Genomic DNA, 22,849 nt, shown 5'->3' with positions numbered 1-22,849 from the left:
TCACTAAAAGAGGTCATTGTTGAAGAATGGAAAAAGATTGATGTTTCAATATGTCGCCAACTTGTTCATTCCATGCCTAGAAGACTTGGTGCTGTCATTAAAAATCATGGAGGCCATACAAAGTACTAGACGTAGTAGTTTTTGTTGTGGGGTGTACTCATTTTTGCACCACCCTAATTTGAGTAAAACTGAAAAATATGTAATCTAAGTTATATTCTAAACCTTACTTTCATGTTATAAGTTAAACAGATGTTATATTAAACTTTGTCTTTTCAACATTTTGGAAATTGTTTGTGTTCATTGAGATATTGTTTAAAATGTTACTTTTCAAAGGGGGTGTACTCATTTACGCTGAGCACTGTAGATGCAAGTGGGGACATCAAACTCTTGCGGTTACCAGAGGACTAGGCCCCCACCCCATAACCCTAGGTGTATAGGCGAGAGGACGAGGGCTATCGAAACGGAGATCGGCATTGCACCCATATGCCTTAAAGACTTGGTTAGTACTGGGACAGGAGACTGCCTGGGAAGACCAGATTCTGGCATGAGAGGAACTTTGACTTTAAGTCTAGTAATGCCTTATGTTACACTACGCTGCTGCCAATATTTCAATTTGTAAGCATTTGTCTGTAGGACTGTGAGAACAGAACTTATTTTGTAAGTTTTCGATCTTATCTGCCCTGTCAGAAAACAATATCTTCTGATATTTTGGCCAAAAAGTTGTTAGTTTGTGTGACAGCTCGATAGGTTTTCTACAGGTACAAATGCCTAAACATACAGTGGTGCTTGAAAGTTTGTGAGCCCTTTCGAATTTTCTATATTTCTGCATAAATATGACCTAAAACAACATCAGATTTTCACACAAGTCCTAAAAGTAGATAAAGAGAACCCAGTTAAACAAATGAGACAAAAATATTATACTTGTTCATTTATTTATTGAGGAAAATGATCCAATATTACATATCTGTGAGTGGCAAAAGTATGTGAACATCTAGGATTAGCAGTTAATTTGAAGGTGAAATTAGAGTCAGATGTTTTCAATCAATGGGATGACAATCAGGTGTGAGTAGGCACCCTGTTTTATTTAAAAAAAACAGGGCTCTATCAAAGTCTGATCTTCACAACACGTTTTTGAAAGTGTATCATGGCACGAACAAAGGAGATTTCTGAGGACCTCAGAAAAAGCGTTGTTGATGCTCATCAGGCTGGAAAAGGTTACAAAACCATCTCTAAAGAGTTTGGACTCCACCAATCCACAGTCAAACAGATTGTGTACAAATGGAGGAAATTCAAGACCATCATTACCCTCCCCAGGAGTGGTCGACCAACAAAGATCACTCCAAGAGCAAGGCGTATAATAGTCGGCGAGGTCACAAACGACCCCAGGGTAACTTCTAAGTAACTGAAGACCTCTCTCACATTGGCTAATGTTCATGAGTCCACCATCAGGAGAACACTGAACAGCAATGGTGTGCATGGCAGGATTGCAAGGAGAAAGCCACTGCTTTCCAAAAAGAACATTGCTGCTCATCTGCAGTTTGCTAAAGATCATGTGGACAAGCCAGAAGGCTATTGGAAAAATGTTTTTTGGACAGATGAGACTAAAATAGAACTTTTTGGTTTAAATGAGAAGCGTTATGTTTGGAGAAAGGAAAACACTGCATTCCAGCATAAGAACCTTATCCCATCTGTGAAACATGGTGGTGGTAGTATCATGGTTTGGGCCTGTTTTGCTGCATCTGGGCCAGGACGGCTTGCCATCATTGATGGAACAATGAATTCTGAATTCTACCAGCGAATTCTAAAGGAAAATGTCAGGACATCTGTCCATGAACTGAATCTCAAGAGAAGGTGGGTCATGCAGCAAGACAACGACCCTAAGCATACAAGTCGTTCTACCAAAGAATGGTTAAAGAAGAATAAAGTTAATGTTTTGGAATGGCCAAGTCAAAGTCCTGACCTTAATCCAATCGAAATGTTATGGAAGGACCTGAAGCGAGCAGTTCATGTAAGGAAACCCACTAACATCCCAGAGTTGAAGCCGTTCTGTACGGAGGAATGGGCTAAAATTCCTCCAAGCCGGTGTGCAGGACTGATCAACAGTTACCGCAAACGTTTAGTTGCAGTTATTGCTGCACAAGGGGGTCACACCAGATACTGAAAGCAAAGGTTCACATACTTTTGCCACTCACAGGTATGTAATATTGGATCATTTTCCTCAATAAATAAATGACCAAGTATAATATTTTTGTCTCATTTGTTTAACTGGGTTCTCTTTATCTACTTTTAGGACTTGTGTAAAATCTGATGAGGTTTTAGGTCATATTTATGCAGAAATATAGAAAATTCTAAAGGTTTCACAAACTTTCAAGCATCACTGTAGTTTTGAATAATTAGTTTACAAGATGAACGTTTTCTCATTTCAAAACACAACTATCAAAGCGATTTGCTTCAATTAGCTTAGAAGTAGTTAAACATTTTTTTTCAACAGAAATGTATTGCTAAGTATTAGATTATTGAATATTCATAGCTTTCCCAATTTTGAAAAAAGAATAAAAAAATTAAAAGGCTACCACCAAACTATGGAGTTGCATTCACATGATGATTCACCTCGCATGCACACACAGTGAGCCAAAAGGATTTAGCATCTGAGCATTTCAGTAAGTGTGACAAGCAGCAGGTATTTATTATTTCACATTTTACAACCCCAATTCCAAAAAAAGTTGGGATGCTGTGTAAACTGTAAATAAAAACAGAATGTGATCATTTGCATATCATGGAAACCCTATATTTCATCGAAAATAGTACAAAGACAATATATCAAATGTTGAAACTGAGAAAATGTATTGTTTTTTTTTTTTTTTTGAAAAATATATGCTTATTTTGAATTTGATGTTAGCAACAGGTTTCAAAAAAGTTGGGACAGGGGCATGTTTACCACTGTGTTGCACCACCTCTACTTTTAACGACACTCTGTAAACGTTTGGGGTGGGGAAACCTCTGCTCGAACAGCTGCATCAAGTCCTTTTTGTCCATCTTGACTCTCAGGGCTTGTTGCCTGCCCATCCCCAGTAGTTCTTCTAACTTCCTCCAACTCCTTCTCTTATCGAAGAGCACCTGCTTGTGTATAGAATCGTTGCTCATTCTGTACACATGTGCAATGCACCTAAGATGGTTGATGTTTGGCTGTCTGGGCAACAGCACAAAGACTTTTCTACCTTTATAAAAGCTATGAGAACAACAACAACAAAAAATCTTGCTGGAATTTAGTAGGGTGTGTGTCTTGTGTTTCTGTGCAGAATGTGTATGTGAACATTAGCCGCATCGTAGCAGTGGGCAAGCGGCTTCTGGAGGGTGGGCACTACGCTGCAATGCAGATCCAGCAGCTCTCAGCACAGCTCGAACGAGAGTGGAAGGCCTTCGCTTCAGCGCTGGATGAGAGAAGTGCCATGCTGGAGATGTCGGCCAGCTTCCACCAGAAAGCAGACCAGGTAGCACAAATACACATTGACATAATGAGTTATCGGGATTTTCAGTGCACCACTGACCACGGGCGATTGCTCTAAGACAACGAGGGAGGCTCAGCCTCCTCTAAAAATGCCCTTATAACTTTAATGTGTGCGTGAGTTTCTCCCCCTCGTGACAGCACGATGCAGCCCAGCCTCAGTGCACTTCAGTGGCATTTGGGAGCTCTGCGCTTTTCAATCTCAAAATGCAAGACGATTATTGGACAAATACTGCGAAAACGCCCGCCTACGGACTCCCACGGACTCCCAGCCTCAGTGCACTTCAACAGCATTTGGGAGCTCTGCGCTTTTCAATCTCAAAATGCAAGACGGTTATTGGATAAATACTGTGAAAATGCCCGCCTACGGACTCCCAGCCTCACATGGGAGGGACATGGCAGGTTCCGCGAGGAGACTGGTGATTGGTGAAAGCGGCTGGATATTTTCTTTGATTGACAGCTCGTTTCAACTATAGACAGGCAGCGGTGAATTTCAGTTCAGTCGCATGCGGATTCGCAAGTGCTGTGGTGTATTGTAAGAGATCGGGTTACATTTCGATTTCATTCATTACATACGGTTTCTACCAGCTTTTTTAGCTTGTATATATTTTCATTGTAAATAAAGTGTAAATATAGTTTTGTCAGGTTTGCTATCTTAGTTCCAGAAATTTCGTTTATTTGAGTGACTGAACTTGAACTTGAGGGGGCTAGTCAGCTAGCAAGAAAGCTGCGCACGGATGCCAAGCATTGCTGATTTAGTTTTGGCGAAGCCATTTGCCAGTCTTCCTTTCGAGGAAAAAAATAAAATTAAAGAGACCAACGCCTCAAACTGACTTGGTGAAAAAGGTCGGGAATAATACTCGTTCCTTTCAGCTCTCCTGCTACGAGAAAGTGAATTGGCTAACAGCAAGTGACCCACATCAACAACAGTAAATAGGCTACTTTAGTAATATGTCATGGATGGACCAAAAATATGGAATCTATTTAAAATGTTTATGCTGAGTATATTATATTGGAATATATATTTTTCTGGATATGAATTAAACACAGCTACAATTTGGAAAACATTTTTAAACAAAAACACAGCCGAGAACATTTCACAATACAGACCTGGATTAAAAGTGAAGGGTTATCAAAATTGTCAATAAAACATTTCTCAGTCAAAATAAGTAAAATATAGGGAAAGTGTCACTGAATGAAATGTGTGGCACCCAGCTCTACTGCTGAGGTTCCTGACAAAGAGCTGCTTTCAAACAACATGCCACAATTTTAAAATATAAAATGTTAAAATATACCCCCCCCCCAACACCACCATCATGTATATTGGACAGTAGGCTAATGGGCCAAAAGAACCTGTTATTTCACAGTTTGTGACCCTGCCAACAATCAGCCAGATCAGAGGCAAGAGTATGGGCAAAATTGATGTTTTTTCTTTTAAAATCTGGAAATATCGTAACCGACCAGCCTCCCCTGTTTGAAAGACTACCAGCCGCCACTGACACTGACATATACTGAACTAACATCAGGCAAGCAGAAAACTTGAAGATTCAAAGTTGCTAAGATTTGTGATACATCTTAACTAAAATAAATAAATAAAAACGCTAATACTCTGAAGGGGAAAAGAGGCAAGTTGTGAAAGACAAATGTCGACATGAACTGGACTTGTGAGGCAATAGAAACCAATTGGTTTTTAAGTAGCAGTCACACACTTTTTTTTTTTTACCACCTCGCTGTTTCCTTACTGCTGCCTGGCAAACATCTGGGGAAAAAAAATTCACAAACTGTATGCCATCATATGTCATCAATGTATGTCTCATAGGGTGGTCCCGAAATGTATGGGAACATTTTTTTTTTTACTAAAACATTCCGACCACCCTACCATTTTTTTACATAGGCTAAAAGAAGGCAACAAGCAAAATTTCAGAAAAATTGGTTAATATTTAGAGGTGCCACACGAGGTTGCAAATCAGATTAAGCCATTAACATTAGTTGGTGCATAGACTGTTGCAGAGAAGATCTCAAACCCCCAAAAAGTCACAGTTCTAGAGGGAATATGCCACTTCTATGAAAAAGAAGAGGCAGGAAGAGTTTATCGACTGATAGAAGGTTAACTTTCATGCACTAAGGGGTTCTTAAACAACGAGCACTGATTGTAATATGCTGATGAAGTTGTGAATGTTTTTCTTTCTATGTTTTTCAGATGGCTAGCAACAGTAATACAAGTAGTACCGGTGGTGCAAAGCACAACACCAGAAAGGACAATTATGTTTGGTTAATTGGTCCCACTTCCAAGGAACTGTCTGGGAGAAAGCTTCCTTCTGCTCGGGAAGTCCTTAGTGTGTTCTTTTATCTCCACAAGATACCATAATACCGAAGGGTTTAGAAAATCACAGACAAGTAATAGCTATTGTTACTTTGAACACAGGAAGTTATATTACTGTATTGTTTGTATTAATATGAAACAGTTAATAAGCCACATTATTTTATATTGTGTCTTGAGTGAAAACTTTAATGGCTTTGTGGCACCTCTAAACATTGTTCAATCTTAACCAAATTTCGCACAATAACTTCTTTTAGGCAATGTAAAAAAAAAAGGTAAGGTGGTCGTAACAAAATCCTAAAAAAAAAATTTTGGGACCACCCTAATGTCTCATCTACTTACATATGCTAGGATTTTGTGGTAAAATTCTGCTTTTTTTCCTCTCTTTCTGCTCAGATTTTCTTGTTTACAATATTTCTTGCATCGTGGTCGCTTTTACGTGACGGCGTCATAACTGCGGATATCCAGATGTGCAATATATTTTATTAGACCTCATGCTTGGCGAGACTAGCAGCATGTTTGTTTTGTACTGATAATGTAGATGGCTAAACACTATAAAATATGCTAGCTCTAGGGCCTGGCTTGTTTATTACTATTAGAAGTCCATATTTGAGCTTACCTTTGTCATAATAAGGTATTTTTCTTTATCGGGAATTTCCCATAACATTCCAGCATGAAACCTGCCTTGAAATATTGGTAGGCATGTGTACTTCTGTAAGCCTTTAGCATCTCCAGTATGTTTAGAAGTCCCAGATATGAAATAGTTCAGAATGTTGTCATGTCCCCAATCCGGTAGCTGGTTTGCCAAGCACTTTTCAAGTGGAATAAAAACATTTGTGGGTAAATGAAGAAGAACAAGCCTTAAATTTTTTTTTTAGTGTAATGTAAACTCAAGCATAGCGAAATTCTTCCTCTGCATTTTACTCATCTGAAATGGTGAACGTACAGAGAGAGAGAGAGAGAGAACAGTGTGCAGAATAAATAATAAATAAATACATTCGTGGGTAAATTATATGGATCTGTGATGCCTGCATGTTTCAGTTTTTGAATGTAATGCAATCTGCTGATATAAAATCAATTTTTAATCATTTAAGAGAGATTGTCCTGACTGCAGTCGTCTCGATTTCCGCACCGTTGCCAAATATGCCATCCGCACTATTGCCAAAATTTAATGATCAGTATTTTGAACAACTCATGCCATGTTGCATCACCATTCACTTTGATGTGAAATAAACTGCAGTCTCCTTTGGAACAGGACACTGCTTGTGAGATGCAAGTGGGTATTATATTGACTTTGCTTTTTTTATGTTTTTAAGGTGGGAATTCAGTAAAATGATAAGTAAAATACAGCCTTTTCCCCAACATGCTGAACTGGTAAAAATCAGCTCTAGATGTCACCAGAAGCCATGAAATGAACCCTTATATTTCAAAACTTTCCAGGGGAGCATGCCACTGGACCCTGTCTTTGCACCTTGCTACGCTTTCCAGTTTTTCTCGGGAAAACCCTGTAAGTTATTAGTGAGAAATAAGTCCTGGAATGGTCCTTTTTCTAGTCAAAGTGCATACTGAAGCTGTCGATAATTAATTAAATTTTAATCTCTTAACTTGCATTAAAGTATCTCATATCCACAATTAAATTTTTACTAGGGAATAAATATAATTCCAGCTACCTGCGATTTGGTTAATCAGTTAAAATTCACACTGCAGATATCTACATTTTAATTCTTCTTCTTCTTCATGGTCCTTGCTCTGATCGAGGGTGGGATGTGGATGTGATGAAACGCCATTCTTTCCAGTTTTGTGCTTTTTCTACTGCCTCTGTGTAAGTCATGCCAGTCCATTCCCTGATGTTCGTAACCCATGATATTCTGGGCCAGCTCCGACCTCGCCTTCTGTTTATCCGGCCTTCCAGTAGAGTATGATGGCAGCTGTCATGTCTAAGGCCCACTTTACACGGGGACGGTCTGAAACAAAAACGCAAAAGTCTGTTTTCATTCTCACTTTTTTCCGCGTCTACACGACTGTTTTCAAGGAGGAAATCTGCGTCTATACGGTGACGCATAAATGTGTGGAATTCAATTGGATGTGCATGCCAGGCAGCTAGGTGGTGCTGTGAAAGACCTCCGCTATGTCTGCATGCATGCTCAACGTCTTCCGTCTTGTCTGATCTGCACATCTGTGCCGCGAAAACTTTGACTACTCTGGCTATGGTAAGTAAGAAAGTAAGTAAAAAAGTAAGAGCATACTATACTCGCCTCTGTTCATTAACGGTATATGTGCAGATTCGGTATAGATGTTCGAAGGACTCCTGGACGTTTATTAAAGCTGCCAGAGCAGCTTGAAGGTCCGTTGGATCGATGTAATCAGACATGCTCTTACTTTTTTACTTACTTTCTTACTTCCCGGGCTGGCATGTACAGTATATGACATATGTATGATGTAAACGCGTACCCGACGTGAGCAGATCCGACCAGAGTTTCGCGTATTGGGTAGTTTAGACGGATATGCAATGGGGGCTGTTTTTAACTTATCCACTCTGGAAGGCGTTTTCAATTTTTTTCCGTTTTTCAGCCTCGGAAACGCCGTCCCCGTGTAGACGAAAGGCACTTCCGATAAAGTATTTAGTCGTTTTTACCTGACAGCGTCCTCGTGTAAACAGGCCCTAACTATATGACCAAAGTACTTGAGTTTTCTCTCTTTGATTACTTTCAGAAGCATTTGCTTAGCACCTACCCTCTTCAGCACATCCTCATTTGTTACTTTTTCAGTCCAAGAACTCTTATTCATACGTTTGTAAGCCCACATCTCAAAGGCCTCAAGTCTTTTTTGCATTTGGTTATTTATTGGGGGTGGCATGGTGGTGTAGTGGTTAGCACTGTCGCCTCACAGCAAGAAGGTTCTGGGTTTGAACCCAGCGGCTGGCGAGGGCCTTTCTGTGTGGAGTTTGCATGTTCTCCCCGTGTCTGTGTGGGTTTCCTCCGGGTGCTCTGGTTTCCTCCAAAGACAAGCAGTTAGGTTAACTGTGCTTGAAGTGTGCATGTGACAAAGGTTTCTTCTTCTTCGATTGTCCATGTTCTGGCTCCATATGAGAGTGTAGACCAAACATAATACTTCAATCATCTCTTTCTTGTTTCTAAGCCAGTTCTATGTGAAGTAAGGGTTGCCTACATTTTGTTAAAGACGCCTCTTGCTATTTCTTTTCTCCTTGCTATTTCCTTCTCATATTTGGCATCTGCGGTTATGAGTTGACCCAGGCACACAAATTTCTTGACCTGCCCAATGTTGGTTCCATCTGTATGTCTACTTCAAGATTATCTGTCTTTTTACTGATCACCATTGTCTTTGTTTTCTTTGTGTTTATTTTCATAACAAGGTCTTTGCCTATCTTATTAACTTGGTCTACTATTTTTTTTTGTAGTTGTTCCTGGTTTTCTGCCAATAACACAGTGTCATCTGCATATCTAAGATTATTTATAGTTGTAACACCAATATTAATTCCTCCACAATTTTCGATGCTTCTGAAGATCACTTCTGTGTACAAGTTGAACAAACAAGGAGATAAGACACAACCTTGATGCAATCCCCTCTTTATAAGTATTTCTTCTGATAGAACATTCTGCATTCTCATACATGCCTGTTGCTTCCAATATAAATTTCTAATTAATCTTAGATCTTTTCCTTTCATTCCAATAGCTTCAAGGCATTGCATCAGTTTTATATGGTGTACCCGGTCAAACGCCTTTTCATAATCTATAAAACATCCATACACATCTTTGCCCATCTCCCAATATCTGTCACACACAGTTCACAGGTTGAAAATTCCTTCTCTAGTTCCTTTACCGGGCGGCATGGTGGTGTAGTGGTTAGCACTGTTGCCTCACAGCAAGAAGGTCCTGGGTTCGAGCCCGGCGGCCGACGAGGTCCTTTCTGTGCGGAGTTTACATGTTGTGTCCGTGTGGGTTTCCTCCGGGTGCTCCGGTTTCCCCCACAGTCCAAATGCAGGTTAGGTTAACTGGTGACTCTAAATTGACCGTAGGTGTGAATGGTTGTCTGTGTCTATGTGTCAGCCCTGTGATGACCTGGCGACTTGTCCAGGGTGTACCCCGCCTTTCACTCGTAGTCAGCTGGGATAGGCTCCAGCTTGCCTGCGACCCTGTAGAACAGGATAAAGCAGCTTGAGATGATGAGATGAGAATGTTTTTTTGCACAAGCATAAGATGATTTTGAGCATATGGCTCATAAGGCTCAGAGTCCTATAATCTGTACAATTAGTTGCCTTGGGTTTTTTGGGAAGCCTTATAAAGACTGATTCATTCATGTCCCCTAGTAATGACAGCTGTATTGTAGATGTTGTTGCACATGCTGGTAATGACATTAATGCCCAAATCATCCAGAGCTTTAAGCATTTCTGTTCTTATCCTGTCACTTCCAGCTGCCTTACCTATTTTCAAATCTTTTATGGCTCTTCTAACTTCTGACGTTAAGATATTATCTCCATCGAGATTTGGAAGTTCTGGTGGTAGTCCTCTTTCATCATTGTGTAATTCACTCACTCACATATTCTTGCCATCTTAATTTAATTTCATTTTCCCCAAAGAGCATCCTTCTATTTCTGTCTTGAATACAATCACTTCCTCTCTGATTTGTTTTCTCGCCAGTCACCTCCTTCACTTTATCATACATTTAAATTTTTACTAGTCAGAAATTCCAGACAAAACTCCAAAACAAGACAAAACAAACAGAAAAACAGTCTGAAAAACAAGAAATGAATGTTTAGTTGTAAGTCTCGTACTTTCGTGCCCTTAGGGGTGGGCAAGCCAAAACATTTATATCATATTCAGAAAGAAAGATGCAAAATATCTTCTTGTTTTGACTGTGTGGTTGTGACCTTGGACATTTTTTGTCAGATTAAAGGAATATCTGTGAAGTGTAAATTGGATGGATAATTTGCGTCCCTTTTTTGTATTAAGGGTGTGTAAACTTTTGCACTTGCCTGTAAGACAATAATAAAATTCATTTTCCTTCAAACCCCTTATGAATTATGGAGATTAAGATAAACCTTTATGCATGTAGAGAGACAATATTTTCTTATAAGAGTATGCTTGTCTCATCATCTGTAGCTGCTTTATCCTGTTCTACAGGGTCGCAGGCAAGCTGGAGCCTATCCCAGCTGACTACGGGCGAAAGGCGGGGTACACCCTGGACAAGTCGCCAGGTCATCACAGGGCTGACACATAGACAACCATTCACACCCACATTCACACCTACGGTCAATTTAGAGTCACCAGTTAACCTAACCTGCATGTCTTTGGACTGTGGGGGAAACCGGAGCACCCGGAGGGAACCCACGCGGATACGGGGAGAACATGCAAACTCTGCACAGAAAGGCCCTCGCCGGCCACGGGGCTCGAACCCGGACCTTCTTGCTGTGAGGCGACAGCGCTAACCACTACACCACCGTGCCGCCCGAGTATGCTTGTACAAAAGTGAAGAAAGAAAGAAAGAAAGAAAGAAAGAAAGAAAGAAAGAAAGAAAGAAAGAAAGAAAGAAAGAAAGAAAGAGCGAGCTCACTTTTGGGTGTATGTTACAAGCTCCAGATAGAGACGATGAAAGAGAGAAAAAGAGAGCAAGAGTGACTCGTCTCCTCTTTTATCATACTCTTTGAACAATAATTGCTCGTTGTCAGCACCATAATTAGGTTGATGTGCTCTTTGTTCTTCTGTTTCCCATGAAAAAAAGAAGAAAAGATAGGCGTTCATATATTGGACATATGTGTCTCAGCTAGATGGATGGCTGAATCTTTGTTTTTTGTCGTGATCAGATACAGTCATGTGAAAAAGAAAGTACACCCTCTTCCAGTTACATGGTTTTACCAATCAAGACATAACAAAAAAAATCATCTGATCCTTACCAGGTCCTAAAATTATGCAAATCTAACCTCAGGTGTAAAGCAACACACAACAGATTCCACCGTGTCATTATTTATTGAACAGAAATTAAGTGAAAATGCAGAATCCATTTGTGAAAAAGTAAGTACACCCCATGATTCAATAGCTTGTAGAATCACCTTTTGCAGCAATAACTTGAAGCAATCGTTTTCTGTATGATTTTATCAGTCTCTCACATCGTTGTGGAGGAATTGTGACCCACTCTTCTTTACAACATTGCTTCAGTTCATTCATGTTTGAGGGCATTTGTTTATGCACAGCTGTCTTAAAGGAGATACGCAGAACCTTTATTTTTAAATACATTTCTGAGTGGATAGCATCTCCATCCTTGACTCTTGTATGCTGCATAAATGGGAATAAAAAAATAGATATTTTTGAGAGTTAAAATCGACTGCAAAGTCGGCATTCGAGCTGAGCCAGCCAGCCCTGAGTGTGTGACATCACAGCGGTAACCGGTTTTAAGGACGAGGCCTTTTACAGCGATAGACCAAAGTCATATAAATAAAAATTTATGGTGAAAGTAAGAAATAGCGTTACTGACTTGCTCAACTAAGACTGATTTGACTTCACTGATTGTAGGTTGACTCTCATTAAAATAGGATAGTTGTTATAACTTATGCAACATACCGTACATGTACATGCATGCATTTTCACTGATAAAATGTAAAAGGCGAATTAAATAATCAGATGAACTGAGACAATCACATTCTGAAGCAAATTAAATAATCTTCTACCGGTAACTTAAACACACAATACAAGTTACATGCATTAATCTAAATGCAGGTAAACAACGTGGTGTTTTTGTTGTTTTGTATCCAACTGAGAGTCGCTTCTTGCCCGTCTGTGTTCTCGCTTCTTGGAGGCTGATCTTGTGGCTGATTGTTTCAAAACAATCTGACTTTCAGTTGTTCATTCAGTTCTCCATTCATTCGCTTCTTCCATGTAAGGGCGAGATGGCAGTGATATTCAGCCTAGAAATCAGACGGCTGGTCCATTCATTCTCCATTTTCTCCATACTGAGTATTCCGCCATTCCTGCTTGGCTCAGGCAATTACTAAAACCTGGGATGGGACGGGATGTCACCGGTTTTAGCAACAACCGCGGGGAGGTCATTGCCTGAGCGATAATATGTCACGTCCCGTTCCATCCTGGGTTTTACCAACGACCCTTGGCTCACACTCTGGGAGAACTGGTGCAACTGAACTTACTTTCCTTTTTAAAATAAATAAATAAATAAAATACTTTCCTTTTCTTGTAGTTTTCTTTTCCTTTAATTGTTGGTACTGCACCCTCTTTCAATACAGGCTTATAGCCAACACTCCTCAACAGATCAGAGGTCTCATACAAGTCTTCAGTAAAATGTGCAGAGCAGAGAAGAGACCACTTCGTTAGGTGCCCAATGTGCCCGTGAACTTCTTGCAAAATGTGTCCAAATCTTTGCAGTTTGAACATTCTTGGGCCATGAATGCAACGTAAATCCACCTTCTGTCGTGTTGCTCCACCCACCAGCAACACATCTACATGGCATGGTGATAAATGAGCTCAAAATGGAGGATTGGAGTTGGAGTCAGCTCTATGTTTTAGTATAGTGGAAATGGCAATGAGACCGATAGACTTCCTGCTGTGACGTCACGGACGTCAAGGTCATTCACTCAGACCGCTACCTATATGAATCACTTTAATCATAAAAATTACTATATTAGATGTATTGTTAATGCTTAAAACTATTCCTGTGCCATTCTTGAGGTCTCAAGGCATATATAAACAAAAAGTGAGGCCATGGTTCTGCATACGTATATGTGGCAGATCACAGAATCCAGGGACACATGTCGGCCCGGGGGCATTTTGAGTTATTGACAGATTCAGAAAGTACAGTTTCTAAGCTTTCCAATGATGCCTTCCATGTGGAGATCTGACAATATTTGAAGAATCTGTGGCCTTTTGAAAGTGTATACTTCTTAAAACAGAAAAGGGAGAAAATCGCCCTCAAAGTTTTCCATCTCAGCTACTCTGGGTGTAGGGCGGGCACATAATGCTGCTCATTTGCATGACATTAAGGAAAGCCCTACCCCCTACTAGCTAGCACGATGCTACTTTCATGTAAACAAAGATCACCACATCAATTTTCCTTCCATGCAAAGTATGCCCAACACAATTATGAAGTACAAAAATAAGTCCTAAAGTATACTTTAACGTTTTGTGGTTGAAAAATTACTCACACCGTAAGAAAGAAAGAGAGCACGATGATGACACAACTAACACAACACTAGTTTCATGTAAAGCCTCGGTCACAACTGGCCGTACCGTGCTCCTACGGCCGGTCTACATGCAAAAAACGCAAGAAACACACGGAGAGCGCGCATGAAACGCACGAGAGCGCGCGTGTGAAAAGCACGAGAGCGCGCGTGTGATGCGCTGATTTTCGAGCCGCAGACCGGCCGCAGAGGTTCTTTGTCATGTCAAACAAACTCTACGGGCGCTTACGTTTTTTTCAGGTTGCAAGACAAACTTACGGCCAACGTGCGTCTTTCTCCGTGAACAAAAAAAAAAACGCAGCGATTTGGGAAACGCCAAAAATCACACGGCCAAAAAATCGTACGTCCGGTTATGACCTAGGCTTAACCAAACCACAACACTCTCCGTTACATGCAAAAATAACCACACAGCCTTAGATTAATAAACTTACCCCATCAGAAAGAGAAACGGCGCCTTGCACACACCAATGCCTCCGATGGAATGTAATCCTAGAACGGTCCGTGTATCATCCAATCATTCAAGTATTCCATTCAATCTGGAAAACGAGGTTGCGGTTTTTTTTGCTAGAAATGGTTATCTCCGATGTAAATACCGAGTGTCTGTTTGCTTCGCGGTGTTTGCTCCTCTGCGCTCTGTTTAGTAACTCATTCCATAGTGAAATCACACGCCTGTATGCAGGTTAAGTAGCCATGCGCTCAACTCGCATCATACAGCTGATTCGCGGAAAAAAAAAGACTTAAATCTTCATTCCAACAAAACAATCTATTATCTGAAATACTGATTGCATTCTTCAAGATCTCAACTTGCACATGATGGAAAAAAACAAAAATCACAAATTAAAAAAAAAAAATGCTTCTTTTGCGATTATCTCGGATTCGTTTCGGCCAACATGTGTCCCTGGATTCGGTGAGGGGTCACATATGCTTGAAGGTCCTGCCACAGCATTTCAGTTGGGTTGAAGTCTGGACTTTGACTTGGCCATTCCAACACCTTGATTCTTTTCTATTTCAGCCATTCTGCTGTAGATTTGCCGGTGTGCTTGGGATCATTGTCCTGTTGAATGACCCAATTGCAGCCAAGCTTTAGCTGTTGGACAGATGGCCTCATGTTTGCCTCTAGAATACTTTGGTATACAGAGGAGTTCATGGTTGACTCAATGACTGCAAGGTGTCCAGGCCCTGTGGCTGCAAAACAAGCCCAAATCATCACCCCTCCACCACTGTGCTTGATGGTTGGTATGAGGTGTTTGTGCTGATATGCTCTGTTTGGTTTTCACCAAACATAGCACTGTGCATTATGGCCAAACGTTTCCACTTTGGTCTCATCTGTCCAAAGGACATTGTTCCAGAAGGCTTGTGACTTGTTCAGATGCACCTTTGTAAACCTAAGCCGTGCTGCCATGTTCTTTTTAGATAGAAGAGGCTTTCTTCTGGTAACCCTTCCAAATAAGCCATACTTGCGCAGTCTTTTTCTAATTGTACTGTCATGAACTTTAACTTTAACTGTCATGCTAACTGTGGCCTGTACTGTCCTAGATGTAGTTCTTTATTTTTTTTTGCAATTTCTCTGAGCATTGCACAGTCTGACCTTGGAGTAAATTTGCTGGGATGTCCACTCCTGGGAAGATTGTCAGCTGTCTTAAACGTTTTCCACTTCTGAATAATCTTTCTCACAGTAGAATGATGGATTTCAAATTGTTTGGAAATGGCCTTATATCCCTTCCCAGACTGCTGTGCAGCAACAATTGCTTCTCTAAGGCTACATCCACACGACAACGGCAATGAGATGTTATTAAAAAAATATCGCGTCCACATGGGCAACGGATCAGTAAAATATCAGGTACATATGGCAACGCAACGCTTGCTGAAAACGATGCAATACACATGCCACACCTCTAGGGGTGCTGTAAGACGGTCCCTTCGGAGACACCAGAACAATAGAAGAAGTAAGGACGCATGCACATAAACTATTATGCGCGAGACTTCATATTAGCCACAAAGTCAGAAAAATCTGTTTGTAAAATTACGTTATAATGACCAAATACAATGAAAAGTATTTTTCCAGTCTCACCTGTGAAAGGTAATCCCATGTGATCTCGTTTGGACGGCAAACCTGTTGGTACAGTTAAATGCAGCACATGAATGAGGCATCTTTATTCTCCGCTTTGACCCATCCAATATGGCGGCGAGGATGACGTATGATTCTACGCGGAAGGCGGCGTCTTTAATGGTCCGGAATAAATTGAATGCTACACGTTGATGGATTAATTTGTTCTTCTACGCCCTTTTTGAGGAATGTATTGTAGGACTTAAACCAACATCTGAAGAGGTGAGATCGCTCCTTTTTTTCCCTATTTTTGCTGGCGGGATTGACTCTCACTCTCTCTCTCTCTCTCACTTTGCACCATTACACAATAAATATTCACAGTGAAAATATTTTGTAAGCGCGTTTCATGAACCAAGTTATAGGATTTGTTGACAACTCGCATCGAGTTCGTTACACTTCTACCCGGCATGAAGCACATGTGGTTGTGACGTCATTGTAAACAAATCCGTTCTACTCATCCAGATGACTTCGCAACGGCGCCGTTGCCAGATCTTTCCACTCTGGAACCCGTTCTCAAAAGATTTCGTTTTGGGCACCCAAAACGCCGGTGCCGTGTGGACGCCAGGCCGAAACGATAAACAATTTTATCAGATTCACCTGAATCCGTTGCCGTGTGGACAGGGCCTAAGATCATTGCTGATGTCTTTCCTCCTTGGCATTGTGTTAACATACACCTGAGTGTTCCAGACCAGCACACTGCCAAAACTTCTGCTTTTTAAGAGGTGGCCACACTTGCTGATCAATTAATCAGATTAATTTGATCAGCAACACTTGGCTGCTAATTGCCTTCATAATTTCTATGGAAGCAGTAAGGGTATACTTAATTTTTCACACACTGCTACTGCATTTTTGGCTTACTTTGTGCTAAATAAAGGGTGAATATGTCATGTGTTATTGGTCATCTGAGGTTGTATTTGCATAATTTTAAGACCTGGTAAAGGCCAGATGATTTTTTTATTATGTCCTGACACTTAAAACCTGGACTTGAAAGCGAGTGTACTTTCTTTTTCACATGACTGTATTACATTTGTCATAAAAGAAATGTTTTCACACAGAGTTTCAGCCAAATCTCTGTTTTTTGTTGCTGGCAAAAATATGAACACAATTCACTTTGTGCTCAACGCAATGGCGTTTATTTCTGAGGTTCATTTGAGCATTTGAGTGGCAATGTGCTTTTTGTTTATTGCTAATAGTGCTTATTTTCCATATCCTCTTTTCCAGTACCTGAGTAATGTAGAGTCGTGGTGTAAGGCATGTGGTGAGGGTGAACTCCCCTCAGAGCTACAGGACATGGAAGATACCATTCACCGCCACCAAAGTCTCTACGAACACGTCACAGCTGCTTACTCAGAGGTACCGATTCTTTTAGTTTGTTGTAGGGCCCGGTCCCACAACACCATAACTGTACCTATAACTACAACTATGACTATGCCTGAATTTAGTTCCAGTCTGGAGCAGTCACACCACAACTATAATCCCGACGATAATATCAGTTGGTCCTGCCACTCAGGGAAATAAGAATAGTCATGGAAGTTTTTTCCAAGTAGTAGCACATTATTCCGGGTCATACTGTACAGCTTGGACTTCAAAACAACCCATGCACATACTCCATTGGTTGATATAACACGGATAGGTCACGGATTATGGATATATAATAAAAAAAAGTATTCAAAATACAGAGTGGTTACGGAGTTTAACTATTGATATTTAACGGAAAATCACATACCCGTGAATAAAAGATCCGTGCTTTGTATTATATTTTTATTTTCTGTGATTTCATGATACAACAAGGATGTACAAAGATGTTTGGGAAAAATAGCACGTGCTCAGACAATGTCACATGTAAACAATTACCTGATTGGTTAGCTGTTTTATCGGATCAGGTCCAGACCTGGAAAAATGGCTCCAGAAGCAATCTCACCGATACGGATAAACCCAGGCCTGGGCTATAGGTATCGTTATCGGTCTGATGTGACCATGAACCACATAAACTGGAGGGGACTGATTTATTTATAGTTACCATCATAGCTGTAGTTATCTGTATCGGTATTGTGGGACCGGGCCTTTACCCTCCTTTGGATGGTGGTTTGTTGTTGTTGGTGTTGTTGTTGTTTTTTATTGTCGTTTGCGCTATTTCAAGTCCGACCTAACAGTTACAACAATAAGTCACTTATGTCACTTGTGGTTTGTCTCTTGTGGCTGTGTTGCAACTAGTACTATTGTTGCTTGTGAACTGTCGAGTGTATTTTTAGTTCTGAAGTGAAATGGTAGTCTATACTAATTAAAAAAAAAATAGAGAGAGAAAAAGAATTACACAGTGGTGCGAAAATATAAGCTTTATCTTTGAGTGGTGAACATTTTTCACAAGTGAGCACAGCGAACAAGTGAAATATTTATTTTTCAGTACGAGAAGATAAAGTTCATATCTTCGTGCCATGGTGTAATATCTTTTTTATTGTAAAGACACATCCACAAAAAAGTTTAATCAAAATAATTTTTATTTTGATTCGCTTTGCCATTTTGACAACGCGTGTCCGGTCAATGGGAAAACACCGCGAGTGACATCATCCAAGTCCGGGATGTATTTCATGTGAAAAATACGAGTTTTTCAGCACGAGAAGATAAACTTCATATCTTCAACCCAACGTGTGATTTTCTTTTAATTTTATAGACAGATTCACAAAACAGAAGGTATGCAAATGTATCAAAACAATTCATTGATATCCTCACGAGTGAGCATATTGAAAAATATGTTACTCAATATCCTGGATGTAGTTCAGATGAAAAATATGAGTGGCGTATTTCTCAGTAAAACATTCGTCTCTATATCAGATAGATAGATAGATAGATAGATAGATAGATAGATAGATAGATAGATAGATAGATAGATATTCTAAAGCGAACTACTGAAACAAAACATAACGCACTAATCAGTGTGAAAAGTGGTTGTTTGATTTACGTTACATGCTCGGTTTTGTACTAGCTTTTGGGCAGATGAGCAAAAAGGAAGCTAACAACTCACTACAGTGGATATAAAAGTCTTCACACCCCTGTTAAAACTGCAGGTTTTTGGGATGTAAAAAATAATAATAATGAAATGAAGATAAATCATGTCAACTCTGTTTCCACCTTTAACGTGACCGCAAAGAACAAAATTCAGCTCAAAAACACAAAGAAATCTTTTCAGAAAAACAACAAACTTACAATAAACTGGTTGCATTGGTGTGTAAACCCTTTCAGAATGTGGTTTGTGACTGAGATCAGAATTATCCAATCACATTCAAACTCATTCAAAAGTAATTATCATACACCTCTCAACAGTGAAGTGAATCTTGTGAATGTTTCTGTAAGATCCGAATGCTGAAGCCATGCTCCTCAAAGAGCTTGCAAAGCATGGATGACAGGGATAGAAAGATAAGAAAAACAAGACGGCTTACCACCGAAGAAACACCATACCTACAGTGAAGCATGGTTGTGGCAGCATCATGTTATGGGGCTGCTTCTCTTTAGCATGGATTGGTCTTGAGTCAAAACAGAGGGAACCTATGGAATGACATGAAGAGGGCTGTGCACAGGCCTTGCAATTTGATACACCTGGAGAACTTTTTGAAAGGAAGAGTGGAATAAAAATTTCCAAATTAAGATGTACAAAGATGTTAGGCTCTTATGCCAAAATAAGGGGTGTGCATGCTTCTGCAACCAGGCCATTGTAAGTTTTTCCTTAAATTTTTTTTCTCTCAACTTTGAACTGAAAACAAGCAAAAATTTTCAAAAAAATGAAAAAAAGGTACCATATCGGGCCACTCTAGGAAATCACACTGAACCCTCTTTCTGCAGGTGAGTCAAGATGGGAAAGCCCTGTTGGACAAACTCCAGCGCCCTTTGACTCAAGGCAGCGCTGATTCATTAACAGCATCAGCCAACTACTCCAAGGCAGTGAACCACGTCCTGGACATCATCCATGAGGTGCTGCACCATCAGCGACAGCTGGAGAACATCTGGCAGCACCGCAAACTCCGCCTGCACCAGCGCCTGCAGCTCTGTGTCTTCCAACAAGATGTGCAACAGGTACACCATCATCTAATCAGCCTTGGTGCAATCAGGACCAAGTCGTTTAGATTAATTAGACTGACTGCAGATGGGAAGAGTATATTCTTTTGTAGCACATGCCAGGCTTGTAGTACTCGAATCCGACTCGTGCCCTAATTTTAAGGACTGGTGACTTGACTTGGACTTGAGCACTGATGACTCAGACTTGGATTCAGACTCGTGCATTAACTGCATTCGGACTCATAAATTGGAGACGAGGACTCCGATTTTTGTAACATGCCATAATAATTTGGCATAAGATATTTAAATCTACATTAATTTTTAACCTAATTTCGTGCAAGAGAATGCACATTCACCTGTTCATAAATAAACTAACGTTAATGGCGCTAAAATGCCTGGAGAGAACGCCCCAGGATTGTCCGCTTTGCTTATACAGACTTCTCATGCAGTGGGAAAAAAATGCACTGCTATGTGTTCCATATGTAGAAGAACTATCGAGGAGACGACGGGGACAACCTCGAACTTCAATCGTCATTTGGCAAGATTACACTCAGAGAAGGAAGTGACACGCTATGTTCATTGCTCTGTTGATAGCAGGGTTGCTTGCTGACCGATCAACTACAACCCCGATTCCAAAAAAGTTGGGACAAAGAACAAATTGTAAATAAAAACGGAATGCAATAATTTACAAATCTCAAAAACTGATATTGTATTCACAATAGAACATAGACAACATATCAAATGTCGAAAGTGAGACATTTTGAAATTTCATGCCAAATATTGGCTCATTTGAAATTTCATGACAGCAACACATCTCAAAAAAGTTGGGACAGGGGCAATAAGAGGCTGGAAAAGTTAAAGGTACAAAAAAGGAACAGCTGGAGGACCAAATTGCAACTCATTAGGTCAATTGGCAATAGGTCATTAACATGACTGGGTATAAAAAGAGCATCTTGGAGTGGCAGCGGCTCTCAGAAGTAAAGATGGGAAGAGGATCACCAATCCCCCTAATTCTGCGCCGACAAATAGTGGAGCAATATCAGAAAGGAGTTTGACAGTGTAAACTTGCAAAGAGTTTGAACATATCATCATCTACAGTGCATAATATCATCAAAAGATTCAGAGAATCTGGAAGAATCTCTGTGCGTAAGGGTCAAGGCCAGAAAACCATACTGGGTGCCCGTGATCTTCGGGCCCTTAGACGGCACTGCATCACATACAGGCATGCTTCTGTATTGGAAATCACAAAATGGGCTCAGGAATATTTCCAGAGAACATTATCTGTGAACACAATTCACCGTGCCATCCGCCGTTGCCAGCTAAAACTCTATAGTTCAAAGAAGAAGCTGTATCTAAACATGATCCAGAAGCGCAGACGTCTTCTCTGGGCCAAGGTTCATTTAAAATGGGCTGTGGCAAAGTGGAAAACTGTTCTGTGGTCAGACCAATCAAAATCTGAAGTTCTTTATGGAAATCAGGGACGCCGTGTCATTCGGACTAAAGAGGAGAAGGACGACCCAAGTTGTTATCAGTGCTCAGTTCAGAAGCCTGCATCTCTGATGGTATGGGGTTGCGTTAGTGCGTGTGGCATGGGCAGCTTACACATCTGGAAAGACACCATCAATGCTGAAAGGTATATCCAGGTTCTAGAGCAACATATGCTCCCATCCAGATGACGTCTCTTTCAGGGAAGACCTTGCATTTTTCAACATGACAATGCCAAACCACATACTGCATCAATTACAGCATCATGGCTGCATAGAAGAAGGGTCCGGGTACTGAACTGGCCAGCCTGCAGTCCAGATCTTTCACCCATAGAAAACATTTGGCGCATCATAAAATGGAAGATACGACAAAAAATACCTAAGACAGTTGAGCAACTAGAATCCTACATTAGACAAGAATGGGTTAACATTCCTATCCCTAAACTTGAGCAACTTGTCTCCTCAGTCCCCAGACGTTTACAGACTGTTGTAAAGAGAAAAGGGGATGTCTCACAGTGGTAAACATGGCCTTGTCCCAACTTTTTTGAGATGTGTTGTTGTCATGAAATTTAAAATGACCTAATTTTTCTCTTTAAATGATACATTTTCTCAGTTTAAACATTTGATATGTCATCTATGTTCTATTCTGAATAAAATATGGAATTTTGAAATTTCCACATCATTGCATTCCGTTTTTATTTACAATTTGTACTTTGCCCCAACTTTTTTGGAATCAGGGTTGTAGCTTGTGTTAACCCTCTCTCATGTTATTTGCCCTGTTGATAGTGGGTGGGGCTTGCTGAGTGCTGAACAAGCTTTTTATCTGTAGCCTATTTACTAAAACGGGGCAATCAAGCAGTAACATTAGTCCAACACCGTAGCAGAGATGGTTTCACATAAAGGTAGCAACAGCCACCGTCAAATAGTGCAGTTGGAGTCTTGTTCTCCGATTCGACTCACATCAATAGTGGACTCGACACCAAATTTTCTTTAATGACTTGGACTTGACTCGGACTTGAACACTGGGGACTCAAGACTGGACTCAGACTCGAGGTTTAGTGACTCGACTACAACACTGGCACATGCACTGATTTTAATAGGAAAGCTACCTGGATATAGAATTTGGGAATTCCACTCACTTAGGTACAAACAAGCTATTATTCGCTGCTCACCAATGAAT

At 40.4% G+C, this 22,849-nt stretch overlaps 1 protein-coding gene across 5 annotated transcripts in view; it reads left to right on the top strand.

The window, feature by feature from the left end:
- The window catches only part of LOC132886516 (triple functional domain protein-like), a 340,453-nt gene that overhangs the window by 149,057 nt on the left and 168,547 nt on the right, over positions 1–22,849 (top strand). For all 5 annotated transcript variants that reach the window (XR_009654705.1, XM_060921223.1, XM_060921224.1 and 2 more), the window contains 3 exons: positions 3,300–3,491; positions 17,357–17,488; positions 19,973–20,203. Coding sequence is in view for 4 of the 5 variants with exons in the window: in XM_060921223.1 (XP_060777206.1) it covers positions 3,300–3,491; positions 17,357–17,488; positions 19,973–20,203 (555 nt within the window). In the remaining variant the exon portion in view is untranslated. The remainder of the gene's footprint in view (positions 1–3,299; positions 3,492–17,356; positions 17,489–19,972; positions 20,204–22,849) is intronic.

The sequence above is a fragment of the Neoarius graeffei genome, chromosome 5 (genome assembly GCF_027579695.1).
Source record: "Neoarius graeffei isolate fNeoGra1 chromosome 5, fNeoGra1.pri, whole genome shotgun sequence".
Classification (NCBI taxonomy): domain Eukaryota; kingdom Metazoa; phylum Chordata; class Actinopteri; order Siluriformes; family Ariidae; genus Neoarius; species Neoarius graeffei.
Note: the sequence above shows the minus strand (reverse complement) of the source record. Positions and strands in the feature narration are given on the sequence as shown.